The sequence below is a fragment of the Lutra lutra genome, chromosome X (assembly GCF_902655055.1).
Source record: "Lutra lutra chromosome X, mLutLut1.2, whole genome shotgun sequence".
In the NCBI taxonomy this organism is placed as follows: Eukaryota; Metazoa; Chordata; class Mammalia; order Carnivora; family Mustelidae; genus Lutra; species Lutra lutra.
The window spans coordinates 16,725,375-16,752,930 of record NC_062296.1 but is presented as its reverse complement, the minus strand read 5'-3'; the positions used below and the strand labels follow the sequence as shown (position 1 = coordinate 16,752,930).

At 45.1% G+C, this 27,556-nt stretch overlaps 1 protein-coding gene across 2 annotated transcripts in view; it reads left to right on the top strand.

Annotated features, from left to right (window-relative positions):
- The window catches only part of LOC125092103 (P2R1A-PPP2R2A-interacting phosphatase regulator 1-like), a 71,526-nt gene extending 57,687 nt beyond the window's left edge, over positions 1 to 13,839 (top strand). For both annotated transcript variants that reach the window (XM_047716410.1, XM_047716412.1), the window contains exon 12: positions 13,440 to 13,839. In XM_047716410.1, the coding sequence (XP_047572366.1) occupies position 13,440 (1 nt within the window). In that variant the 3' untranslated portion in view covers positions 13,441 to 13,839. The remainder of the gene's footprint in view (positions 1 to 13,439) is intronic.
- The last annotated feature ends 13,717 nt before the right edge of the window (positions 13,840 to 27,556 follow it).

Below are 27,556 nucleotides of genomic sequence, written 5' to 3'. Positions count from 1 at the left end.
GTGTCTGTTAGCCATTTGTATGTCTTCTTTGGAGAAGTGTCTGTTCATGTCTTCTGCCCATTTTTTGACGTGATTATCTGTTTTGTGTGTGTTGAGTTTGAGGTGTTCTTTACAGATCTTGGATATCACCCCTTTGTCCGTAGCGTCATTTGCAAATATCTTTTCCTATTCTGTGGGTTGCATCTTTGTTTTGTTGACTGTTTCCTTTGCTGTGCAGAAGCTTTTGACCTTGATAAAGTCCCAAAAATTCATTTTTGCTTTTGTTTCCTTTGCCTTTGGAGACATGTCTTGAAAGAAGTTGTGGTGGCTGATGTTGAAGAGGTTACTGCCTATGTTCTCCTCTAGGATTCTGATGGATTCCTGCCTCACATTGAGGTCTTTTATCCATTTCAAGTTTACCTTTGTGTATGGTGTAAGAGAAGAGTCGAGTTTCATTCTTCTACACATAGCTGTCCAATTTTCCCAGCAACAAAAGACACTATTTTTAATTTTTTGAGGAACCTCCACAACTGTTTTTTTTTTTTTAAGAGAATAGTTTCCCCCATTGCAGGGACTGTGTCTTGGTGCATAGTTTACACAGGATGTTTAATACGTATACTTGCTAAAAGTAACTTTAAATCTTCAACTTTTGGGAGTACCTTGCTGGCTCAGTTCGGTAGAGATGTGACTCTCTCTCTCTTTTTTAAAGATTTTATTTATTTATTTGACACAGAGAGAGAGAGAGATCACAAGTAGGCAGAGAGGCAGGTGGAGAGAGATGGGGGAAGCAGGCTCCTTGCTGAGCAGAGAGCCTGATGTGGGGCTCGATCCCAGGACCCTGGGATTATGACCTAAGCTGAAGGCGGAGGCTTTAACCCAATGAGCCACCCAGGCACCCCAAGATGTGACTCTCGATCTTGTTGTTGTGAGTTTGAGCCCCACATTGGGCAGAGAAATTATTTAAAGAACATAAAAAATAAATTAAAAATCAGAAAAATATTTTTAAAAGTCTTCAACTTTTTTAAAAAAGATTTTATTTATTTATTTGACAGACAGAGATCACAAGTGGGCAGAGAGGCAGGCAGAGAGAGAGAGGGAAGCAGGCTCCCTGCCGAGCAGAGAGCTTGATTTGGGGCTCCTTCCCAGGACTCTGGGATCATGACCTGAGCCGAAGGCAGAGGTTTTAACCCACTTAGCCACCCAGGTGCCCCAAAACTCTTCAACTTTTTAAGAGTTTTCCATTTACAGTAATTCGTAAAATCAACTTTATTGAGATATAATTTACATATTTATCACAGATCGCACCCATTTTAAGCTTGCAATCCAGGTATAGACCACTTCCATTGCCGTGGAAAATGCCCCTTTGTAGTTACCGTCCACCCCCACTGCTGGCTTCAGGTCATCACTGACCTCCTTTTCTTTATCACTATAGATTAGATTCTCTTTTATAAAATTCCATGTGCATATTTAATCGTGTAGTATATGGTCTTTTGTGTCTGGCTGGTTTTGCTTAGAATGTCCTTAGACCATCCATGCTGCTTCCCATATCAGTAGTTCTTTACGTTTTATTGCTGAGTCATATTTCATTATATGTATAAGGCATAATTTGTTCACCTTTTGATGCCCATATGGGTTGTTTCCAATTGGGGGCCATTATGAATAAAGCTGCTATAAATATTTGAGTTTTAACTTCTGTGTGGATGTATATTTTAATTTCTCTTGAGTAAATACCTAGTAGAATTGGTATATTATAATGGTGAGTGCATATGTAACTTTATTAAGAAATTCCCAGCTGTTTTCCAACGTGATGTCACCATTTTATATTCCCACTAGCAGTGCATGTTCATTTAAGTAGTTCATGTGTGTGGTTCATTTAAAATGTTTTCATTTTGAGATTCTGCTTTCTAAAGGATTTGTTGTGTTAACTGTTACTTAGGATAGGAAAGCCATCAGTGAAAGTAAGGAAATATGTTCAAATATGTTTATTTTATTTTAAAAATGTTCATTGAAAAAATTAAAAATAGAAAGTTTTCATTAGATTATATTTGTTTTTCAAAAAATTTCCTTGTAGATCTTGGGTTTTGTTATTTGGCCAAATGCAATTATTCATTACCATTTAAAATGATCAGCTAAAGGGCATACTTCCTTCAAAAGATAATCCCAGTTGATTTAGAAAATAAACTGACCTTTCTTTTTTTTTAAAGATTTTATTTATTTATTTGACAGAGAGAGATCACAAGTAGGCAGAGAGGCAGGCAGAGAGAGGGGGGAAGCAGGCTCCCTGCTGAGCAGAGAGCCTGATGTGGGGCTCGATCCCAAGACCCTGAGATCATGACCCGAGCTGAAGGCAGAGGCTTAACCCACTGAGCCACCCAAGTGCCCCTAAACTGACCTTTCTCCAGAGTCTTCTAAAACTCTTAGGAATAACTTCATATGACTTCCCACTTCTTTTAGTTAATTTTGAGATAAATTCATAGATAAATCATACTCAAAGAGAAGCTGTGGCCTACTAAGCTCCCAGTGACATAATAAATGTGTATGTGGCCTCCCAACCTCCCTCACTTAACGGCAAGAGAAGAGTCTGACTTCAGAGATATTTGCCAGTGTCCTGTTGGTTAGGGGCTGTGGGTATCTGGAAAACTATGAAGCATGGAATCAGCCTTTGGATCTTGGTGACAAGAAAGGAATTTTTTTAAAAAACAAAACAAAACTCTCGATGTACTTGGTCTGTTTGACCTTACCCAAGATCCAAGGGTTTATAGAATACATGTTACCAAGCAACAAGCTTTGCTAATCTCACTTGAGCCAGGGTTGTTTGAGTCTTGTCTGGGACTCCTCGAATGCTGGGCAAGAAAAGGAAGCCATTCGTGTACTAGAAAATGTGGTGCCCCATTCACCAGACCGTCGACTAAAGCACTTTTGATCTCTTCTTTTCTACATTGTGAAATCAGGAGTAGTGTGCTTACCTCTAGGGATCTCTATCCGATCATAGACGGTCTGTACAAAACAGACTTAGTACCATTTTCCTCTGTGATCCAGGACCCGCGTTAACATATCACATTTGGGGGCTATTTGAGGTCATTTGCCAATGCCTGCCATGCACCAGAAAACCAACCCCTTCTGCGCCTCACTTTTTTGTTTCTGTGAGAAGCTTTTCTTTAATCTCCCATTTTCTCTAAGGCATTTAAAAATATTATTTACACCAAACGTTGAAGGGCTGCACCGATGCGCATGTCCTGGAATTACTGTATTATATTGACCTTTCCTTAGTTGTACGCCTGTCACAGAACCTGGATTCTTCTGTGTGACTTTGTGGAATTATTCGTCAATGGTCACTGAAACCAGGGAAAAACATACCTCTGGTTCAGATTCTTCAGTTGAGTGGTTCAGAGCCCCCTATTGTTTCCTGTGAACGGAATGGCTTTGTTTCTTAGAAACGGAACACCCTCCGCAGGAAGTTCAACAGCAGGAGTCTGCTTCAAGAGACCAAGCAGGTTAAGAGAACCCGGGCACTGTGTCTGTACTGATGTATCATTTAGTGTGTTTATATTCTGCTTCTTTCCCCCAAAGGACGTAAAGTGGAGGAAAGTGAAGTTGACATAGTTTGTCCCTGTTTCTGCCCACCTTGCTTTCTGCTGCCTGTTTCCCTCCAGCTGCCCGGGTGCTGGCCTCCCGTCCTCCACTGGTGTCTACCCACGTTTGCCCTCTGCCAAAAGGGGCTGGGGCTGATGTTCAGGGGCTCATCTTCTTCCCTCTTCTAATCAAAACTCTCATCCCATGTGAAGAAAAGGAACCCTCATACACTATTGGTGGGAACGCCAACTCGTACATTCAGTGTGGAAACCAGTACGGAGGTTCCTCACAAAGTTAAAAATAGAACTACCCGGGCGTCTGAGTGGCTCAGTGGGTTAAGCATCTGCCTGTGGCTCAGGTCATGATCCCAGCGTCCTGGGGTCAAGCCCCATGTCGGGCTCTCTGCTCAGTGGGGAGTCTGTTTCTCTGCCCCTCCCCTGGCTCATGCTCGCTCTCTCTCTCTCTCTCTCTCTTAAATAAGTAAATAAATAATCTTAAAAAAAATAGAACCACCCTATGATCCAGTACTATCACTACTGGGTATTTACCCAAAGAATACAAAAACACTAATTTGAAGGGATACGTGCACCCCTATGTTTATAGCAGCATTATCTACAATAGCCAAGATGTGGGAACAACCCAAGTGTCCCTCGATAGATGAATGGATAAAGATACGGTGTGAATACACACACGCGTGCGTGCAATGGGATATTACTCAGTCATAAAAAAGAATGAAATTTCACCATTTGCAGTGACATGGATGGAGCTAGAGGGTATAGTGAAGTAAGTCAGTCAGAGAAAGGCAGATACCATAGGATTTCACTAAGATGTGGAATTTAAGAAGCAAAATAAGCAAACAGAACACCAAAGAGACAAACCAAAAGACTCTTAACTATAAAGAACACGCTGCTCCTTACCAGGGGGGAGGTGGGCGGGGGCCTGGGGGAAATAGGGGTTGGGGATTGAGGAGAACATTTGTCGTGAGGAGCCCCGGGAGATGTATGGAAGTGTTGGGTCCCTGTCTTGTACATCTGAAACTAATACAACACTGTACATTAACTACACGGAAATGAAAAAGGAAACCTCCCATCCTAGCAAGTCTGAAATCAATGGGGACATTCAGATTAAAGTTCTTCACAGAAAATTTAAGGTGACCAGTGAATTTAACCCCAGGGAGGGTTGTTTGTATTTTAAAGCATTAATTTAGTTCTAACATTAGTCGTTTGAATTTGGGGGGGCAGTGGTCAGGGGATGATGTAGCTGAGAGCTTCCGTCCCTTTCCTGCCCCCTCTCCAGTGCTCCCCCAGCACAACGAAGAGTGGACAGAAGCCATGGGCCTTCTGCCTTTATCCCCATTATTGTCACCATTTGTTTAGGAGCAAGCTGAGACTTGGGAGGGTTGTGTGGTGTCCAAGTTTCACCCTGGGGACGATAGTGGCACCTGTAGCATGGAGTTATTGTGAAGACAGACTTATCTGCTGTGTGCAATTCGCTCAGCTACCTGGCAAGTCCAAAGCACACAATTTTAATCTTTTTTAAGATTTTATTTATTTATTTGAGAGAGAGAGAGAGACACAGCGAGAGAGGGAACACAAGCTGGGGGAGTGTGAGAGGGAGAAGCAGACTCCCTGCCGAGCAGGAAACCCAATGCGGGACTCCATCCTAGGACCTGGGATCGTGACTCGAGCCAAAGGCAGACGCTTGATAACCAACAGACTGAATGACCGTGGCATTGGCCATCCTTTATAATCTGGTCCTGCTGTTTTCCAGCCTTGCCTCTTGTCATTCTCTCTGTATGTCACTGATGCCAGTGGTGTCCTGAGCATTACCCTTTGCTCCCCCATCTCTGTGCATTTACTTACGCTCTTGCCTCCACCCTGAATAAATGATCGTGGATCTATGCAAAGATTTGGTTATAAGAATGTTCATTACAGTCTGAGTTTGTATCCGTGAAAAATTTGAGACACCCTCGATATCCATCAATCAGAGTTAAGTTTGAGAAATCACAGTAACTCCCACATGCTGGAGGGCAATTTGGCACCATCTATCAAAATTATAGATGCGCGTAGCCTTTGAATGAGTAATTCTGCTTGTCAGAGTTTATCCGACAGATACACTTGCTCATATGCCAAATGAGTGTGTGTTGGTGACTCATTGTGGTGCTTTCTTCACTCCTATTAGACACAGCACTGACAGAACTCATTAAATTATTATGTGGCGCTACGTTTATTGATGTGGGATGATCATCATCGCTAGCATTAATTCAGGCACTGTGATAACTGTTTTTATATATTTTTATCTCATTTAATCCTCATAACAGCCCTGTGAGGTAGTTACTATAATTGTCTTTATTTTACACAGGAGGAAATGGATTCAGGGAAGTGAATTTACTTATCCAGGGTCAGACAGCTAGTAAGTAGCAAAGTTGAGATGTCTGAGATGTATTATGACAAACAATGTGTGCACTATGATCCGCTTTTGTTAGGAAAAATACATAGGGGGCGCCTGGGTGGCTCAGTCTGCCTTTGGCTCAGGTCATGACCCTGGAGTCCTGGGATGAGTCCCACACTGGGCTCCTTGCTCAGCGGAGAGCCTGCTTCTCCCTTTGTCCCTCCCCTCTCCTCGTGCTTGCTCTCTCTCTCTCTCTCTCTCTCTCTCTGAAAAACAAATAAAATCTTTAAAAAGTACATATAGATATATAAATGTATAGATGTACGTATAAAAAGCTTGGAAAGGGACGCCTGGGTGGCTCAGTTGGTTAAGCCGCTGCCTTCGGCTCAGGTCATGATCCCAGCGTCCTGGGATCGAGTCCCACATCAGGCTCCTTGCTCACCGGAAGCCTGCTTCTCCGTCTGCCTCTGCCTGTGCTCACTCTGACAAATAAATAAATAAAATCTTTAAAAAAAAAAAAAGCTTGGAAAGAAATATATCAAAATAGTAACAGTAGGCTGATGCAATTGTGGGTGGCTTTTCTTTTCTTTCTGCTTATAATTTTCTGATTTTTGTGTTAAATTTGGGGGCTGACTCAGAAGGAGGAAGTGCCGCCGGGAGGCAGGAATTACTTGTGTAATTTTAAAGATGACTACATTTTACAAGTTTGGTGGTAGTGTAGAGCAGCAACACAGATTTGTGGGAAGTGTTTCTAGACTGAGAGGAGGAACACCAGTGGGAAGGGGGAGCTTGCCCCAAGGGAAAGAGAATGGCTCCTGGAACCAAGTGCAAGAGAGAGCAGGAGAACCTAGTGTCAAGGGCACCAGTGGAAGAGGCAACCTTGAGGAGGAAGACTCTCATCCCCAGGTGGTTGAGGGGTGGGAGAAAGGCAGAGAACTGGGGAAGGGCAAGGGGAAGAGGGAGAAGGGAGGGAGTTCCTGCCCCATGACCTGAGTCCTATCACTGAAATTCAAAGCAGGCCCCCTACTGAGGGGTCAGGTGGAGGGGGATGGATAGGGGATCTGAGGAGAGGGAGAGGATTTGGAACAATCACTGGGAGAAATTTGATACAGATATATAAAAGGATTGCCTTGCAGCCCTTGGGGCCCCGCTGAGGCTGGCTGGCCTGGCTTTGTAGCGGAGCCAACTTCATGACCTTCTCCAGCAAAAGCTAGCAGCCGGGGAGTGGGGGTTGGAGAGGATGGACGGTGGGGTTTTCACAGGACTGGGGATTGGCAGAGCAGGTGCTGCAGAAGGTCACTGGGAGAGTGAGTCCAGCAGTCAATGCTAGCATGGCTAAGTGCCTGCTCATGGGCCTGACTTGGAAGGAGGAAGAGATGCCAGCAGGCTCCTGATGGCATCTGGGAAAGGAGAAGGGAGGAAGGACAGCCTGGTGGCCGTGGGGGCCCAACAGGGTAGAGGGAGACCAGTAGGAAGCCGAGGTCAGGGGGCTGTTTCTGAGTCTGAGATGTTGAAACCTCTCCTCTGGAGCCCTGGGAGGAAGCGGGAAGCGCGGCGGGAAAGCGTGCAGATAACAGGGTGAAGAGAGCTTTCCCATAAGTCTGGCTGATGGAGGACAGCTTAGCAGTCCTCCATCGAAATTGCAAATGCACTTTACCTCTCAGTCGGCAGATCAGCTTTTAGGAGTTTCTCATCCAGATATACTTACTTGCTTTGGTGCGAGACGATTGTGGCCCCCGTTGAATCAAGACAGCATTGTCTGGGATGGCCACAGGTCAGAAGCAGCCCGGAAGTCCAGCCAGCATGCGTTCATTGAATAAACTGCACCTCATAAAATGGGGATGCTGGGTAGCTGAGAAAAGGGGGACGTTTCTCTTATTCAGTAGAAGAGGCCAGGTACAGAGATCAGTGGGAATAGTTCTCAGTCTCTTTGCTAACGCATGCATAAGACACCTCCCAAAGGACACAGAAAAAACTGTTCATATAGGCTGCCTCTGAGGAGGGAGAACTGTTGGCTGGGTGACAGGATCTGTTTGGAAAGCAACTTTTCACTTGTCCTTTTGTTTATAGCTTTTTTCTTTCTTTCTTTTCTTTTTTTTTTTCTTTATGGAAGTATAATTGACAAATAAGAATTGTATATATTCAAGGTGTACAATGTGATGTGCCTTTTGAATTTTGAGCCGTGTGAGTATATTACTTACTGAAGGAATAAAGTAATTAACTAAAAACATTATATACAGGTATACATATATCTATGTGTAATTTGGAGCTCTTTTTTTAGATAGTAAATCATTCAATTAAAAGCACAACAAAAACTCCCACCAGAGAGGTTTTACTTCAAACCAGTGAGCTTGCCGGGGTCATGGGTGGGAATTTGGCTGTGGTGAAATTGACCATGTATTGAAATAATTGCTGAGCCTGGGTGATGGGTATATGGAGGTTCATTTTCACCTGAAACATGAATGAGCCCTTTTAGCAAGGCAAAAATGGTCACATCGCAGCCCTTTCGTGCAGTTTAAGCTAATAGTGTTCTCATTATTTTTGTAAATTTTCCATAATATAAAGGTTTTTCCAAAGAAAGGAAAACAAATGAGCTCCCATCAGGCTCTTGCTAGGAATATCTGCGTTCTTTCTCATCCCAGCCCTTGTGTCTTGTAATTGAGTGGAAATTCCCATTCCCCATCACCTTCTGAAAGAGCAGTGCTGCCTCCCTCGTTCCCTTTAGTCTAGGACCCTGTACTGTCCTCGGGAGTTTTCCTGTTAACAACAACCTCTCCCCATCCGGTTGCATGTTAATTGGGTACCACCTTATCCTTATTGCTGGGGAAGCTCATCATGTTCTCAAAAAATTACTTCTTTGGTTTCTTATGATCACTCGACATTCTCTTCCTGCCTCGCGGTCTATTATTAGGCCTCCTAACCAATTTGGGGCCATGCTCTTATCCCGGTTACGTATAGTTATCAATCTGGGGGCTGATGTCTCCGGAACATTCAGTGTATGGCCCCGCCAAGTTCACCCTATGCCATCAGTAAGCACACTTGTGTTCAACCTTTCAGCCTGAAGTTGTTTTGCTTATGTCGGCATTCCTTCTGTTACCTCAGGAGCTATGGTGACTTTGGCCTGGTCCCCAACACCTGCCAACCCATGCCCTGTTGTCTGTCCTCAGGGGGCAGGTGGCTTCTCCTTGCTGCCTGCAGGCCTGGGCATCTTCCCTGTGTCCCACAGTCTGTCATTCAGCCCTGCTTGCATAGCCCACCAGCACCCCAGACTGAATTAGTTCCCCCCACTTGAAGCCTCCCCTTTACCCCTCTGGACACAGCCCACTCTGGCCCCATTCCCCAGGCAGCCTGGGGTTAGCATGCCTTCCCTGCGCTCTCGCAGCTTCCTTTAGCACACCAGAATGTGCTTCCCTCCCAGACGATGAGCTCCTGGGTTAAGGATCAAGACTGTGTCTCACGCTCCCTTGAATACCTCACACTCAGCACAGCGTCAGGCATGTGGTTAAATGTTCAAAATATGTCATTTTTACAATTTTAAGACTTTTAACATATAGAAAATTGTATGCAAAAGTACTAACAAGAACCTTCACGTGGCCTTTATCAAGATTCATCGGTTGTTAGCATCCTGTTATAATGACCATTCTCCCTACAGACACACACACGTGCGCACATGCACACATGCACACACACACACATATTTTCGTGTGAAGCGCTTTAGACTAAGTTGCAGAATCATATTCCTTTGCCCCAATACTTCAATATGTATTTCCTAAGAACGAGACATTCTGTTAGACACACATGTATAGGTTGGCAAATTCAAGAAATATAACGTGGATACACCACACAGGCCATATTCCAGTTGTGCTAATTTTCCTGAGAATGTCCTTCCTAGCTATTTCTCTTCTGGTCCGTGATGCAGTCGAGGATCACACATTGTATTTGGTTGTCATGTCTCTTGATTCTCTCAAGTGTCCTTCAATCTAGAACAGCCCCCGGCCTTTCTTTGTCTTTTATGACATCAAGCTTTTAGAAGAATACAGGCCAGTTGCTTTGTAGAATGCCCCCCAGTTGGTTTGCCTGATGTGTCCTCATGATGAGAGGTTGCACATTTCTGGCATGAGCAAAACATAAAAAGGCATCTATGATTGTTGGTGATGTTAACTTGGATTAATTGGTTAAATGCCCGCCATGTTTTTCTGCCATAAAGGTATGATTTTTCATGGGGCGCCTGGGTGGCTCAGTCAGTTAAGAGTCCAACTCTTGATTTTGGCTCAGGTCATGATCTCAGGGTCATGATCAAGCCCTGCATCGGGCTCCCTGCTGGGTGTGGAATCTGCTTGATTCTCTCCCTCTCCCTCTGCTCCTCCACCCCCTCCCTCTCTAAAAAAAAAGTGACTTTTCTTTTTGTACTTAATAACTAATGTCTGAGGAGATACTTCGAGACTACATAAATAACAAGTTTCTCACAAAACTTTCACTCTCCAGTTTTAGGATCCATAATGACTCTTGCCTGAATTTGTGCTCACTATGGTGGTTGCCAGATAGTAATTTTCAAAATAACACCTATGCATTGATTAAATGAGTTGCTCATTTGTCCTACGGAAGGGATGCCTCCTTTGCTAGGACAGCAGCCTCTGGTTGGCTGCAAGAGTGAAGTCTAGGTAAGACAGGCTTGCAGTGCTCAGAAACCTTAAATGAGGTCAGTTCTCCTCTAAGCCCACTGGCCTTTATCAGGACCCAGAATGGACTCCATGGCCTTCCGAAGGTGATCTCCATGCTGAGGGCCTGCAGCAGCGGCCTGCTTAGTCAGCCCCATGCCTATAGGACCCATGCCTGCCTACTCTTAACTATTCTCCATCCAACTTAGGAGCAGAGAAGCTAAAGGTCGGGGGCATTCTTGCTTCCCATTCTGACTTATTTGAAAACCATTGGATCTGCCCTTCTGGAGATCCACATTTTTAGGCACTGGGATCAAGGCATCGTTTTCACGTGGGTTCTTGTACAGAAAAGGAGAGTCACCATGACCGCATGGAGGGCCGAGGGAAGTCCACGGTGGAGCTGTTTCTCTTTGGGGACTGTGTTTTTTTCCTAGGGCTTCCGTAACAAATTACCACAAATGGGGTGGCTTAACACATTAGAAATTCGTTCTCTCAGTTCCAGAAGCTAGAGTTTGAAATCAAGGTGTGGTAGGGCCATGCTCCCTCTGAAGCCTCTAGGGCAGGATCCTTCCTTGCCTCTTCCAGCTTCTGGTAGCCCCCCGGGGTTTCCTGGCTGGTTGCTGCACGGCTGTATGTAATCTCTGCCTCCATCTTTCTCTAGCCATCTTCCCTCTGTGTCTGGGTATGTCTTCACATGACATTCTCTCTGTGTCTGCGTCTGTTCAGATTCCTCTCTTCTAAGGACATCAGTCATATTGGATCGGGGCCCACCCTAATGACCTCTCTTAACTTGATTACATCTGCAAAGACCCTGTTTCCATAAGGTCACATTCACAGGTACCTAGGGTTAGAGTTTCAACATATCTTGCGGGCGGCTGGGGGATGGGTGGTAAGGGGACCTGAACCCATCACAAGAACCATGTGTGAAATCCAACCCATTAGAGAACAGGAAGTGGAGTGCTATTCACTATAATGCTTCAGCCCAGTATCATAGATCTCTCTGTCCCTCCTGCTCACTCTGGGCTTGGTTGGCTTGGCAACATGTAAGGAAGGAAAATGAGATAGGCAGAACATACTCAGCCCCCTTGAAATAGAGTTTGGACATAATTTTCAAATAATTGCAAGCTATTCTCGTGGCCATTACATAGAGGACAGCAGCAGAGAACAATAACAGTCTGCAAGGCTCTGGCCCCTGCACTTCTTTCTAGAATTCTTATAATTGCGATAGAAATGGATTTGTTACTATTTGACAGATGGGGAACATGAGACCCAGAGAAATGAAGTGACTGACAGTAAATTTCACACAAGGCAGGATCGTGTCTGTGAAGCGTAGAGCCTAGCCCCATGGCAGGCACTCCGTAAATTCTGAATTTACTGCCTGAATGAGTGAATGAATGACTTAATCTGAGATGGTGCCCCTGGTGTTCATGTTTGGATCCATTCCTCTTTCCATGATCCCTCACAAATGACTGCAGACCAAGGTGTTGTCCTGAGACAATGGAGTTTAGGTGCATAAGCAATGAATTCTGTTACACTGAAAAGAAATTAGATTAAATTTTAAAAATAAATAAAAAAGAAGTGACTGTGTCAATTTCAGATTCTTTTGCTATCTTTAAGAACCTTCTGAATTCTGTGGTAATGAGTATGTCAGTCTAGTTGATTTCTTTTCCTGCTCCCCTCCTGATAAACTGATCAAGATGCCATTTTGTCAAGATACTTAGGCATTGGCTTTAATTTTACGTGAGCTACATAACTGTCTGAAAATCGTAAATTTTTTTATATTTTAAAATATAAATTATAAAATTATATTCGCACTAAAGGCAGGCCTTAGCACATAGACTGTTATACTGTAACAATGTATCAAGGAAGTAAAGAATTCAGGATATTACCTTCATATCTTTGAAACAGAATACTGATACTTCATTTCTGGGTCTCCATCAGCATCACTGAGGTAGCCAAGAAAGGTCCATTCAGCCTAGCCAATAAGGACTCATTAACAGTGTGCTGTGCACCCAACCATATGCTGGGTGGGGGGCGGGGGGCGGGGAAGAGAAGGAAGCTCTCTCCAGGAGCCTCCAGTCTGGTGAACGATGTGGCATCCCCATGGGAAACAGTGAACAAAGAGAAGTTGACCCTTGCTAAGCACCTAGTAGGTGCCAGACCCTGGACAAACCCTGTAAGGCGGGTATTCCCCCTATTCAACAGATGAGCAAACCGAGGAGCCGAGAGGTTAAGACAGCTTGCCCAAGATCACATAGCTAGTAAGTGGTAGAACTAGTGTTTGAACCCAGCAGGCCCGGGACCCAACGTAAGAGAATTAGATGAGACAGCATACAGTCAAGCATTTGGTTGCTTGGGCAAAGTTTCAGGGAGATGCATGGAATCTAAGAAGGCCAAGATGGGGCCTCTGGGAGCCAGCGTATGTCAGGAAGCTGAGAGCATGCAGCAGGCACTCCCATGCCACATTCCTGTAGAACCTGCCCATTACAACCACCTTTTTCCCACTGAAGGGCCCAGGCTTGGTCCATCTCCTCCTCTGGTATACTTGGGAAGGTGGGGAGGAGAAGCTGGGTCACGTTTCCCCCTTCAACTCAAACTGCCCCTCTCTGAGGCTGGCTGAACTATTTCTCTTCCCGGTACCTGACCTCGTGGGGCAGTTTCTCAACCCAGAAGCACAGCTCCCTTTGAGCTGGGAAGAGCCTCTCATTGGAGAACCACAAGACCCCCAGCTGCCCTGCCCTGCCCTCTCCCTCCTTTCCTACCCTTATGCTTCTGTTCACGCGTAGAAGGCATGAAAGGAATTTAACGTGTTTCTGCTTTTTTTTTTTCCCATGGCAGGGAGAAGATTTGGCCTAGTCAGATATAGAATCTTCCCAGTCTGCTCAAGGCTTTGCCAACCAAAGAGCCTCCATCTGACACATCAGATCTATAAAATAAAAAAGAGGGCACCTTCATTCTCTGACGTTGTTTTCCGCCAGTGATGAAAAGGAAAAGTTTCTCCTTAAGTCTGTAGTTCTAATTCTCAATAGTTACAGTGTTTGGGGGTGGGAACATGTGGGGAGGGTTCTCTGAAAAAGAAAAATGGGATAAATTAAAAGCTTTGTGGTCACTTAAAAGAAATGTCTGAGGGACACCTGGGTGGCTCAGTGGGTTAAGCGGTTAAGCGTCTGCCTTCAGCTCAGGTCACAATCCTGGGGTCCTGGGATCGAGGCCCACATTGGGCTCCCTGCTCATGGGGAGCCTGCTTCTCTCTCTGCCTGCTGCTCTCCCTACTTGTTCTCTCTCTCTCTGACAAATTTTTTTAAAAAATTTAGGGGCACCTGGGTGGCTCAGTCATTAAGCATCTGCCTTCGGCTCAGGTCATGATCCCCGGGTCATGGGATTGAGCCCCGCATTGGGCTCCCTGCTTGGCGGGAAGGCTGCTTTCCCTCTCCCACTCCCCCTGCTTGTATTCCTGCTCTCGCTGTCTCTCTCTCTCTCTCTCTCTGTAAAATAAATAAATAAATAAATAAATAAACTCTTTTAAAAACTAAAAATAAATTAAAAAATAAAAAATAAAAGAAATGCAGAACTGTGCCTGGATTTTTTAGACTTTTTACTTTGAAATAAGGATAGATTCACAGGGGAAAAAAAAGGATAGATTCACAGGGGAAAAAAAAGGATAGATTCACAGGAAGTTGCCCTGCACCTAATCTCCCGCACTGATTACATCACACGTAATTGTAGTACCATAGAAAGCCCAGAAAACTGACATAGGTACAATGTGTGTGTACAGTCATATTTTTAATTACATGTATAGATTTGTGTGACCACCACCACAATCAAGGTTAAAAAAAAAAAAACTATTCTGTCACCACAAAGATCTCCCTGGTGTATCCCTCTGTAGTCACACCCACTCTGCCCCTCACCCCCACCGCCATCCCTAACCTCTGGCAACCGTTAATTTGTTCTCCCATCTCTATAATCCTGTACTTTACAAACTACGGTTCCCGGGACACCTGGGTGGCTCAGTTGGTTGGGCGGCTGCCTTTGGCGGTCATGATCCCGGTGTCCTGGGATCCAGTCCCGCATTGGGCTCCTTGCTCAGCGGGGAGCCTGCTTCTCCCTCTGCCTCTGCCTGCCACTCTGCCTGTGCTCGCTCTCTCTGACAAATAAATAACGTCTTAAAAAAAAAAAACACTTCCCTTATCAAAATGAATTGGCACCTCCAGCTTTCATAGAATCATGGGCTCAAAGGAGTGACTTCTCTAGCCCAGTTTCTCACCCTCTGCCCAAATTCCCTCTGTAGTCCTTCCAAGTGTCCATCCAGCTGCTACAACATGCAAACCAGAACCTTCTCCAGGATCCTGAGGTATGTGATATATTTAGAGCAAGGACATAGTTTCCTCCTACAAACTTATAGTTATCAAAACTCTTACCCTTAGATTAAATATCACAGAAGCCGCGCTCATGTGCTGATTTTCCCACACGCTATTCTATCCCAAATGAGCATCTCCGTTTTCCATTCTTTTACCCAGCGAGAGGGATGAGATGCAGGAGGCTTGGAAGGCTCACAGAAAATTCCCAAAATCCCTTCCTTACAGATAGGTTAAACAGTCTGGCCTCCAGCAGTTGGAGCCTTTCAAATGTAAGTGGGCGCATGTGTGGAATTTATTTCCCATCGGACTGTGACTGTGTTATCTCCATCATATCTACTAGTCATGGCGGGGGGAGATAACTCCCCAGGACTCACTCATGGTGGGTGAGAGCTTTGCGGGGCGCTCTATAGCCTGGGTACGTCAGAAACTGATGCTAAGCCCAGAAGGGGCTAGCAGAAGTCAAGTCATGGGGGTTCAGTGGGCTAGGATTAAAACAGTCCTGGGAGAGGGGAGAGAGTCCTCTCCCGGAACTGTTTTGCAATCTTTCCACTTTGCACAAACTGAACTTGCTCTTCACAAAGAGCACCTTGGTGCTCCTTCCCCGCCCCCCAGCCCGCCACCGCCAGAGCTGCACATGTGCAAATCCAGACTGAGACCCCTTAGGATGTGCCCTTTAGAAGAGAGGACTTCAAAAGGGCCAACCAGGGGAGGGCACCTGATTTGGGGCCAGGAAACACTGCAAGCCAATTAATACCTCCTCCTCCTTGAAGTATGGCCAAAAGTACCCTCGCTCCCCACGTTCTGAGCGGGGACTCCTGCCTTCCAGAACATCCCGCACTTCCCCTTAGGGAAGGAGAGGATGAGCAGCGAGGGAGGGAAGGCGAGAGGACAGCTAGCTGTGTGCCCCACCCCAAGTGCCATGGCTCTGGGGCCCCACTGTGGCAGCTTTCAGCCCGAAGGCTGGTGGCCCACAGTATGACTAGTGAATACAGCTGCTTACGGCCCAGTGATTTCCCCTTCGCTAAAGAACCTATGAGCATGATTGGTAATGTCCAAAGTGAAAACATATGTCCAACTGCTTTAGGAATCCGGACAGGTGCTGAGCTGCTTTGGTTTTCTAGGGGGTAATTTCTGTGGCTCCTCTTGGGCTATTTCTTTACCTGCGGTAGCCGGATAGACCACGGCGCCAGTTTATGGTTGGGAGGCTGCTTGGGGCTCTGCCCCTTGCTCACTGGGAGGCAAGTAACTTCAAACCTCCTGGCCTCAGTTTCCTCATCTGCAAAAGAGGGATAACTAACGACTGCCCTCCTAACCTGACAAAGGAGGTCATTTAGATAAACATGGTAGCAGCATCTTCGCACAAGTTTCAGAAGGAAAATGTAGTGATCAAACTATTCAAATACAGTATTAAAAATATTGTTTTAGGGGCGCCTGGGTGGCTCAGTGGGTTAAGCCGCTGCCTTCGGCTCAGGTCATGATCTCAGGGGTCCTGGGATCGAGCCCCGCATCGGGCTCTCTGCTCGGCAGGGAGCCTGCTTCCTCCTCTCTCTCTACCTGCCTCTCTGCCTGCTTGTGATCTCTCTCTGTCAAATAAATAAATAAAAATCTTTAAAAAAAATAAAATAAAAATAAAAATATTGTTTTAGGGACGCCTGGGTGGCTCAGTGGGTTAAGCCTCTGCCTTCGGCTCAGGTCATGATCCCAGGGATCTGGGATCTCGCCCCACATCAGGGTCTCTGCCTGGCGGGGAGCCTGCTTCCTCCTCTCTCTCTGCTTGCCTCTCTGCCTACTTGTGATCTCTGTCTGTCAAATAAATAAATAAAATCTTAAAAAAATATATTGTTTTAGGGCTCCCGGGTGGCTCAGTGGGTTAAGCGTCTGCCTTCAGCTGGGATCATGATTTCAGGGTCCTGGGATCAGGTCCCACGTCAGGCTCCCTGCTCAGTGGGGAGTCTGCTTCTCCCTTTCCCACTCCTCCTGCTTGTATTCCCTCTCTCAACTGTCTCTCTCTAATAAATAAATAAAATCTTTAAAGACGTAAAAAATAAAATGTTCTTCAATGTTTAGAAAAACATGCTTTTTGTAACTCAAATGGTTACTTTTATTTTTTATGAAGTTTTATTTTCATTCCAGTAGAGTTAACATACAGTGTTATGTGAGTTTCAGGCATGCAGTATAGTGATTCAACAAGTCAATACATGACTCCGTGCGCATCATGATAAGCGTACGCTTTAGTCCCCATCACCTAGTCCACCCAGCCCCCCACCCACTGCCCCACTGGTAACCATCAGTTTGTTCTCCGTAGTTAAGAGTCTGTTTCTTGCTTTGTCTCTCTCTCTTTTCCCCTTTGCTCATTTGTTTTCTTTCTTTCTTTCTTTCTTTTTGCTCATTTGTTGTCTAACCTCCACATATGAGTGAAATCCCGTGGTATTTGTCTTTCTCTGACTTATCTCACATAGCATCACACTCTCTAGCTCCACCCATGTGGTTACAAGTGGCAAACTTTCATTCTTTTTATGGCTCAGTAATATTCCATTGTATATATCTACCGCCTCTTCTTTGTCCATTTGTCTCTCGATGGGTATTTGGGGCGCTTCCATAATGTAGCTATTGTAAATAATGCTGCCATAAACACAGGGGTGCACAGCTCCCCTTGAATGTGTTTTTTGTATTTTGGGGGGAAATATCCGGAAGAACAACTACTATATTAGAGGGTAGTTCTATTTTTAATTTTGTGAGGAACCTCCGTACTGTTTTCCAGAGTGGCTGCACCAAGTTTGCATTCCCACCAACAGTGCACAAGCAAGCGTTCCTTTTATTTTTCTTTTCTTAAAAAAGATTTTGTTTACTTATTTGAGAGAGAGAGACAGCGAGAGAGGGAACACAAGCAGGGGGAATGGGAGAGGGAGAAGCAGGCTTCCCGAAGAGCCAGGAACCAGAAGTGGAGGTGGGACTCGATTCCAGGACCCTAGGGATCATGATCTGAGCTGAAGGCAGATGCTTAATGACTGAGCCACCCAGGCGCCCCAGGGGTTCCTTTCTCTCCACATCCTCACCAACACTTGTTGTTTCTTGTGTTTTTGATTTTAGCCATTCTGACCTGTGTGATCTCATTGTGGCTATGATTTGCATTTCCCTGATGATCAGTGATGTTGAGGACCTTTTCATGTGTCTGTTGGCCATCGGATGTCTTCTTCAGAGAATTATCTGTTCATGTCTTCTGCCCATTTCTTAATTGGATTCTTTGTTTCTTGGGGGTGTTAAGTTGTATAAGTTCTTTAGATATTCTGAATAGTAACCCTTTATCAGAGATGTCATTTGCAAATATCTTCTCCCATTCAGTAGGTTGTCTTGTAGTTTTGTGGATTGTTTCCTTCCTTGTGCAAAAGCTTTTTATTTGAAGTAGTCCCAATACTTTATTTTTGTTTTGGTTTCCCTTACCTCGGGAGACCTATCTAGAAGGATGTTGCTACAACCAATGTCAGAGAAATGACTGCTCTTGCTCTTGTCTAGGATTTTTCTGGTTTTGTGTGTCACATTCAGGTCCTTAATCAACTTTGAGTTGGTTTTGTGTATGGTGTAAGACGGGAGTTCGGTTTCATTCTTTTGCATGTAGCTGTCCAGTTTTCTTTGTTGAAGAGACTCTCTTTTCCCCACTGCATATTCTCTCCTCCCTTCTTGAAGATTAACTGACCATATAATTATGGGCTTACTTCTGGGTTTTCTATTCTAGTCCATTGAACTATGTGTCTGTTTTTTGTGCCAGTACCATACTGTTTTGATTACTACAGCTTTGTAATATAACTTGAAATCTGGAATTTTGATACCTCCAGATTTTTTTCCTTTTCAAGATTGTTTTGGCTCTTTGGGATCTTCTGTGGGAGCTTTTCCCCTATGTTCAGGAGCAAGACAAGGATGTCCACTCTCTCCAATTTTATTCAGCATAGCACTAGAAGTCCTAGCCACAGCAGTCAAGCAACAAAAAGAAATAAAAGGCATCCAAATTGGTAAGGAAGAAGTAAAGCTTTCACTATTTGCAGATGACATATTATATCCAGAAAACCCTAGAGAGTTCACCAAACAAGTACTAGAACTGATAAATGAATTCAGTAAAGTCACAGGATACAAAACCAATGTACAGAAATCTGTTGCATTTCTATACACTAATAGTGAAGCAGCAGAAAGAAAAACAATCCCATTTACAATTGCACCAAAAACAATCCATTTACAATTGCACCAAAAATAATAAAATACCCAGGGATAAGCTTAACCAAAGAGGTGAGATAACTACGCCCTGAAAATTATAAAACACCAAGGAAAGAAATTGAAGACGACTCAAAGAAGTGGAAAGACATTCCATGCTCATGGACTGGAAGAACAAATATTGTTAAAATGTCTCTATCACCCAAAGCCTCCTACAAATATAATGCAGTCCCTATTGAAATGCCAACATTTCCCACAAAGCTAGAACAAACAATCCTAAATTTTGTATGGAACCACAAAAGACCCCGAATAGCCAAAGCAATCTTGAAATAAAAAAACATTCTTAAGGGGTGCCTGGGTGTCTCAGATGGTTGAGGGTCTGCCTTCAGCTCAGGTTATGATCTTGGGATCCTGGGATTGAGTCCGGCATCGGGCTCCCTACTTAGCAGGGAGCCTGCTTCTCCCTCTCTCTGTCTGCTGCTCCTCCTGCTTGTGCTCGCTGTCTCTGACAAATAAAATCTTAAGACAAGAAAAAAATTCTTAAAATAACTCTTAGTCTTGGGGCACCTGGGTGGCTCAGTGGGTTAAAGCCTCTGCCTTCGGCTCAGGTCATGATCCCAGCGTCCTGGGATCGAGCCCCGCATTGGCCTCTCTGCTCGGCAGTGAGCCTGCTTCCCTCCTCTCTCTGCCTGGCTCTCTGCCTACTTGTGATCTCTGTCTGTCAAATAAATACATAAAATTTTAAAAAAACTCTTAGTCTTATCTATTTTAACAGGCCAGGTTTTTTGGCCTATTTGGACTCAATTCTTACTATTCATTATATTTTTTAGCGTGAGGGTGAGGTTGGCCATAAAATCTTATGAAATTGTTAAAAAAAAAAAAGAGCGTGGGATAAAGTGATCCCAGTACTGGGAATTTGATCTCATGCATAAAGACAGCTCGCTTCGTTAAGCCAGTGTGCTTACCACTTTCCAGTAGGATTGACTGTTGCACGACAGTAAGCTGTGCCCAGGTCACTGGGTTGTAAAGTGCAAAGTCAATCAGAATCACCCCTGTGGTGTCCATCCCAGGCCCGTGTTGCACGCCTCTTCACCTGGCCTGTGTGTGTGTGTGTGTGTGTGTGTGTGTGTGTGTGGACAGATTGACCTGAACTGGATCCCTGGGGTTTTGAGCTGAGAACTTCATCAGGTTCCCGCTACTGGCTAATTAATCATCGAATCCACTCGTTGCAAAACCAAGTAGCCATGCTGATCCATTAGTGCAGGTCCCCAGAGTCATAAGGACAGCCGACAGAGGAGGAAATGGCCTGATCTCCTCCCAGGATTACCAGGGAGAAGCTCCCGAGATCTGATGAGTCCCTGCTAACCTGGGGGTAGGATCCAGGAATGATGCTTTTTATACCTTTTCCTATAATAGTCCTTTGAGAAAGCTGCGCAGCCCACCAAAGGGCCTGTGGCCTTGCCCAGCAGTGCCCAGCCGCTGAGAGGTCCCCCGTCAGTCCGGGTAAGCCATGCTCTTGGACGGAGCTAAAGACTCAGACCACCCAGCAGGTTGGAAAGTAAAAACGCAGTCTGTCAACTGTCTACCCTTTCAGGCCCTGCGAGGTCACACCAGTCAGGCAGATTTTTTTTTAAACTGCATGGCCCAGCTGTTCGGGTCTGTAACCTCCCTTCCCTCCATTCTGGGACAGCCTGTGATTGCAGTTTGGTTCATATCTGGGTCAAAGGTAACTGTCAAGAGGGAGGAACTTTGATAACTGCTCCAGGTTTGGGGTTTTTTTTTTTTTTCCCCCTGAAATATTGAGCTGTCTACATGATGCCATAATAATGGATGGAAAAGTGAAAAGGTCTTTTGGGGGAGTAAGCGATCGCTTTTGAGATAGCAGATGGTTTGGTTTTCTCTTGCTCTTGTTGTTGCCAAGATGGCTGGTTGGTGTGTGTTGTGCAAACACATACTCTCTCCTTGTTTTGTTTTGTTTTTTTTACTGAGTTGCCCTAACAGTGAAGTCCCTAGTGGGGAGGCTGCATGGTCTAAGTGGTAAAATCATCAACTGTAAAGCCAGGCACATTGAAATGTATTTGCTGTGAGATCTTGGGAACGCCGAATAATACCTCTGAGTCTCAGTTATCTCATCCGTAAATTGGGCAAGATAGTATCTGCCTCGAAGTGTTGTTGTGTTGCAGGATGGTTACGAGGCTATTTTAAGTGTGTGCCTTGGGTCAGGCAGTCAGTATTTCTTAACTTTAAATGCGCATACAGATCACGTGGGGATCTTGTTGAACTGCTGACTCTGATCCAGTAGGTTAGGGGTGGGGCGGGAGGGTCTTCATGGCCAGTAAACTCCCAGCTGATCCCCGTGACCATACTAGGAGCAGCAAGTAGGTCATTTGCAAAGTGCCTAGGACAGTTAGTGCTCAACACATGATCACCCCACAATAATTCAACCAACTCACTGACAAATTACTGATAAGAAATTTCCTGTAGGTTTTCTTTTTCCTGGGGCCCCTGGGTGGCTCAGTCGGTGAAGCATCTGCCTTCAGCTCAGGTCATGATCCCAGGGTGCGTGGATCGAGCTCCGCATCTGGTCTGTCTGCTCAACAGGGGAGCCTGCTCCTCCCTCTCCCTCTGCAGCTCCCCCTCTGCGCGTGCTCTCTCCCTCTCTCTCTCTCTCTCTCTCTCTCTTTCTCTGTCTCAAATAAAACAGTAAAAAATTTTTAAAAATTCCCTTTTCCTCAAATGTAATACCAGTCTGCTTATAGCTATGTTCCCATAGCCTTTTGCAAAATGGCCCTTTGAGATTGGCCACAGCTGGTAATTTCTGAAGGCAGGTAATGGGTACGTGCGTGGGGATCATTATACTATTCTCTCTTCCTTTGCACATGTTTAACATTTTCTGAAATACATTTATTAAATTTAAAAAAGACAACCCCAACAGAAGATTTGTCGGGTAGTAATAGTCTATGACACTGAAATGGGGGGGGTGTCATGTCACTATACATCTGTCCAGACCTGCAGAAAATACACCGAGTGAACCCTGATATAAACAATGGGCTTTGGGTGATAATGACCGTCGGTATAGCTTCATTCACTGTAACAAATGCACGGCCGGGGGGACATGGATAGTAGAGAGGCTATGCCTGTGTTTGCGGGGTGGGGGGGGGGCGGGGGCCATGTGGGAACTCTCTGTACTTTCTATTCGAGTTTGCTGTGCACCCAGGACTGTTCTAAACAATAAAGTCTATTGAGAAAAACCACACAAACAAATAAAAAACACCTGTTTCCTAACAGCCTGAGAACAGCAGGAGATACAGGTTACCTAGTACACTGATTACCTCCAAAAACACGTTCATTACAAGAGAGAAAGCTTTCATTTTGATTCTGCAAATAAATCCATTCCTAACCTGGCCTTCTGTGACCCATGATTACATAAAAGTAATTGACCCATCCGCCCCAGGGTTTAGCACATTTTTTCCCAGTACCATTAGCACAGTTCACACTTCACTTTATCACAGCGCATTGTGCATTTTTTTCCCCTCTGCCGTGGTGGGCTAAAAAATCCATCCACATCCGCATAAAATCATTTATTCTTTTCACTTTGTTGAATCGGGGCTTTCCTCCACCTGCCTGGATCACGTCCGGAGCCGCCCAGTTTGGGCGTTCATTAAGACAGTGATTCACAAAGCAAGGGCTAAGCTAATTGGAAAATGCATGTAGTGAGCTGGACATTCTCCATCATCATCACCTTCCTTGAACTGGGCCCAGTTTCTATTAGGTACTGAGCTGCCATCGCTGAGGATAGGCGTCGTTAAATCTTTGGACAGCTTTTGATTAACGAAAGTGACAGGGGGGCAAATCAGAAATCCTCTCTAAACCAGGTGCTTAATTGATTCCTCTCTTTTCTGCCTATGACTTACTTAGAGGGTCTTTGATGTGGTAACTGAACCAGGCCTCATCCCAGTGGCCTGTGGGTGGGTCAACGCTTTGTTCCTCTGTCTGGTATTTAATCCTGGAGAGTAATGTTCTGCTCTGGTATGTTGTTTATCACTTCCAGATTATAGGTGTAGCAAATATTTTCCTAATGAAATAATCACTAACTTCGCATTCTCCTGCGGGCAGAACACAGCCAGGCTCTGCGGGGCTCTCCATCCGAATCTTCTAGTGGAACTGCATGGTTCCCCCTGCACCCCACGCCCTGCAATGTCCTTTGGGTCCGTTTTATACCGTTCCCTTTGTGTTCTCGCAAAATGTCAGGGCTTTAGGTGCTGCTGGCAATCTTCAGTCTTCTTCCTAATAAAGTTGTGAAATGTCCGGGTTCTGTTTCCGCGCGCGTGTTGAAACCTGTAGGTGTCTCCCGGGCAGCTGCCCTGTCGCCTCTCCGCCCCAGTGTTCCCTGAATGAAAATATTCAGGAGAGACGCTTGACCCCAGAATCCCTTCTAGAAACCTGAAACTTTACAAGCTGCCTTTGTACAGTTCTTTCTGAAGTTAACTTGGGTGGCAGAACTGTGCGGGTCTAACGATTTCCAGGTGACAGAAACACCTGCAGCGACAGATAATCAAGGCGCTGGCCCGGCCTCTTGTGCGTTTCCTGTTTGCCGGCTGCTTTGGGGATGAATCACATTTGTTTGCACGGTGACAGCCCTTTTTTTACCCTGTTCCCGATTAAACTTGGCCCTGCCTGGGGCCCCTTGGGAAGGCTGGTTCTTCCTTCGGGAGCCCACGTTCGGCCCCGTCACGTCACGGCCGGGAAAAGGCTTTCTTGGTGGCGCACAGGAAGTAATAGCCTCGGAGTCTGAATGTCTGTCTCCCTGGAAATTGCTTTAAAACAACTGGCCACACCTCGCGGTCCCCTCACCCTTGTCTTCGCTTGTGAGCCCACCCTGGAAGGGCCAGCTCCCACCCTTCCCACTGGGTGGCAGCACGCGGGGGGCGGGGCCAAGGCTGGCCGCGGGGCACTTGTTCTGCCCCTCCCGGTGCCACCGCACTCAAATGTGGACCGCCAGTCCGCCCAGTGCCGACGCGCAGTGGACCTGTGATCCCTTGCCAGTCACCTGAGGATGACAGCCTGTCCACGTGTGACAGGTTTCAAATTAAACGGAAGGGCTTCAGTGAGTTGAATGAAGTAATCTCTAATAGGGGAGATCCAACCGCATGATGATTCTGGGAATCTACTTTAGAAACTCACTTGGGGGGGTGTGTCCTTTTACAAAACAGCGAAATTACACACTTCAGAGAGGAGGAAGTCTGCCTAGGAGAGACACTGGTTACAAATTTAGTCTTTGATAGGAAATACTGTTACTGAGTCATCGAGAATAAACCCCTTCCAAGATTATAAAGGAATAAATTCTCCCATACTGTTATCTAGCACCCTTATGGGTTTGTTTGTTTTACATTTAAATTGTTGATCCATCTAGAGTTTATCCTGGTAGCATCCATCAGTCCAACTTCAATTAATTGACCAGTATATTGTTTATCTATTCTGAGAGGACACTTCTAGCATATACTAAATTCCCAAATGCTTTTGAGTCTATTTTTGTACATTCAATTCTTTTCCATTGGTCTATTCATGGGCCAGTGCCACAGTTAGAATTGTTGGGATTATATAAATGTTTTAATTTCTAGAAGAATTTCTCCCATTAATCTTCTTTTGAAGAGTTTTTCTGACTGTGCCTACTTCTTCTCCATATGACTCTAGAATCAACCTGTCTAGATTAAGAAGAGATACCAAAACCTCTTGGTATTCTTATTGGAAGCATATTAAATTTATGTAACAGAAACAGTGGAGGGGCACCTAGGGGGCTCAGTCAGCTGAGTGTCTGACTCCTGATCTCAGCTGTTTTTTTTTTTTTCCCCAAGGTTGTATTCGTCAAAGAGAGAGAGCACAAGCAGAGGGAGTGGTGGTCAGAGGAGGCAGAGGGAGAAGAACATTCCCTGCTGAGCAAGGAGTCTGATAGGGGAATCGACCCCAAGACCCTGGGATCACGACGTGAGCCCAAAGCAGACATCTTAACCAACTGAGCCGCCCTTGTGTTCCTCAGCTCAGGTCTTGATCTCAGCCCCATGTTGGGTTCCAGACTGGGTGTGGAGCCTACCTTATTTAAAAAAAAAAAAAAAAATATATATATATATATATATAAAGAAACAAGGGAAATTTTAATGATGTCAAGATTCAGTGATGTCCAAAAACAGTAAGAGGTCTTTCCATTTGCTCAAGTCTAGTTTTTGGTTTACCAGGAGTGTCTTATAGTTCCCCTCATAAAAGATTTTGAACTTTAAATTTAAACCTAGGGTTTTTGAATTTTGATTTTTGCTACCATAGATTATTCTCTTCATTAGATCTCCAAATTGGTGTTTGTGTGTGTGTAAATATGATCTATAACCTTGGAATGGTCTGGGGTTTTCTAGGGTTCAAAATCCAGAAGTCATAAACCATTCAAAAATTCAACTACCCCACATTGTTTTCCATGGCGAACATACCATAAGCAAAGTCAAGAGAAAAATGAGAAGCTAGAAGGAAACCTTTGCAACTCCTTATCACAAAATGCTCCTACAAGCCACAAAGAAGAAAACCACCCACCTACCCGGGAGCACGGGGTGGGGGAAGAGAGGATATGAATAAATAGCTCTGTGAAAAGGTGGTCAACCTCATTTTGGAGTTATCAGGAAAGTACGCTGAGATGCCACTTCTCATCCATCAGATCGGCAGAACACACGGCTGCTGCGCGGTTGCTGGGACGGTGGGAGAACAGATACTCGGCAGTGCTGGTAAAACCGGTCAGGAGGGAACCGGCTAAGTGAATTATGCTACACGCCACACAAGAAAACACTAGGCAGCTGTTAGGAAAAGGAATGAGGATACTTTTCACTGATCTAGAAAATTCTCCTCGATCTAGCACTCAGTGAAAAAGAAGTAGGTGTTTGCAACAAGGATGTGGATGGAACTAGAGGGTATTATGCTCAGTGAAATAGGTCAATCAGAGAAAGACAATTATCACATGATCTCACAGATATGAGGAATTTGAGAAACAAGACAGAGGATCATAGGGGAAGGAAGGCAAAAATGAAACAAGACGAAACCAGAGAAGGAGACAAACCGTAAGAGACTCTTTTTTTTTTTTTTAAAGATTTTATTTATTTATTTGACAGAGAGAGATCACAAGTAGACGGAGAGGAAGGCAGAGAGAGAGAGAGAGGGAAGCAGGCTTCTTGCTGAGCAGAGAGCCCGATGTGGGACTCGATCCCAGGACCCTGAGATCATGACCTGAGCCGAAGGCAGCGGCTTAACCCACTGAGCCACCCAGGCGCCCCCGTAAGAGACTTAATCACAGCAAACAAACTGAGGGCTGCTGGAGGGGAGCGGATGGAGGGATGGGGTGACTGGGGGATGGGCATTCAGGAGCGTGTGTGATATAATGAGCACTGGGGGTTATAGAAGACTGATGAATCACTGACCTCTACCTCTGAAACAAATAATACATTTTTTTTAAAAGATTTTATTTATTTATTTGACAGAGAGAGATCACAAGTAGACAGAAAGGCAGGCAGAGAGAGAGAGAGAGGGAAGCAGGCTCCCTGCTGAGCGGAGAGCCCGATGCGGGACTCGATCCCAGGACCCTGAGATCATGACCTGAGCCGAAGGCAGCGGCTTAACCCACTGAGCCACCCAGGCGCCCCCAAATAATACATTTTATGTTAATGGAAAAAAGCTATGTGCTGTACAGTATGTAGAACAAGCTACTGTTTAGATAGAAAACCGTAAAAATGAAAATACATATTTGGATAAAGAAACAATGGGGGTGCCTGGGTGGCTCAGTGGGTTGGGCCGCTTCCTTCGGTTCAGGTCACGATCTCAGGGTCCTGGAATCCAGTCCCGCATCAGGCTCTCTGCTCAGCAGGGAGCCTGCTTCCCTTCCTCTCTCTCTCCCTGCCTCTGCCTACTTGTTATCTCTGTCAAATAAATAAAATCTTTAAAAAAGAAAAAGAAACAATGGAAGTATATTTAAACCAACCACAGTGGTCACTTGAAAGGGCCTGAGTAGACAGGGAAGGCAAGCGGTGATTTTTTACAGTACACCTTTTTATTTTTTCAGGAAGTTATCTCCACCCCCAACGTGGGGCTCAAACTCACAACCCTGAGGTCAGGAGTCGCATGCCCCATCCACTGAGCCGGCCAGGTGCCCCTGTATTCCTTTTAATAGTTGATTTTTGAAGCACGCGACTATTACCTATTCAAAACTTTTAAACAAATTAATTCCCCTGGCAAATTAAGAAACCTAAGACATTTTAGCTCACCTATTTCACTTTTTACTTTTCCTGTTTAACTCACAGGGATAGGAGACAGCACAGCAAACAGGAGACCAAAGGGAATTCCTCAGAGGCAACCAGAATGAAAAGT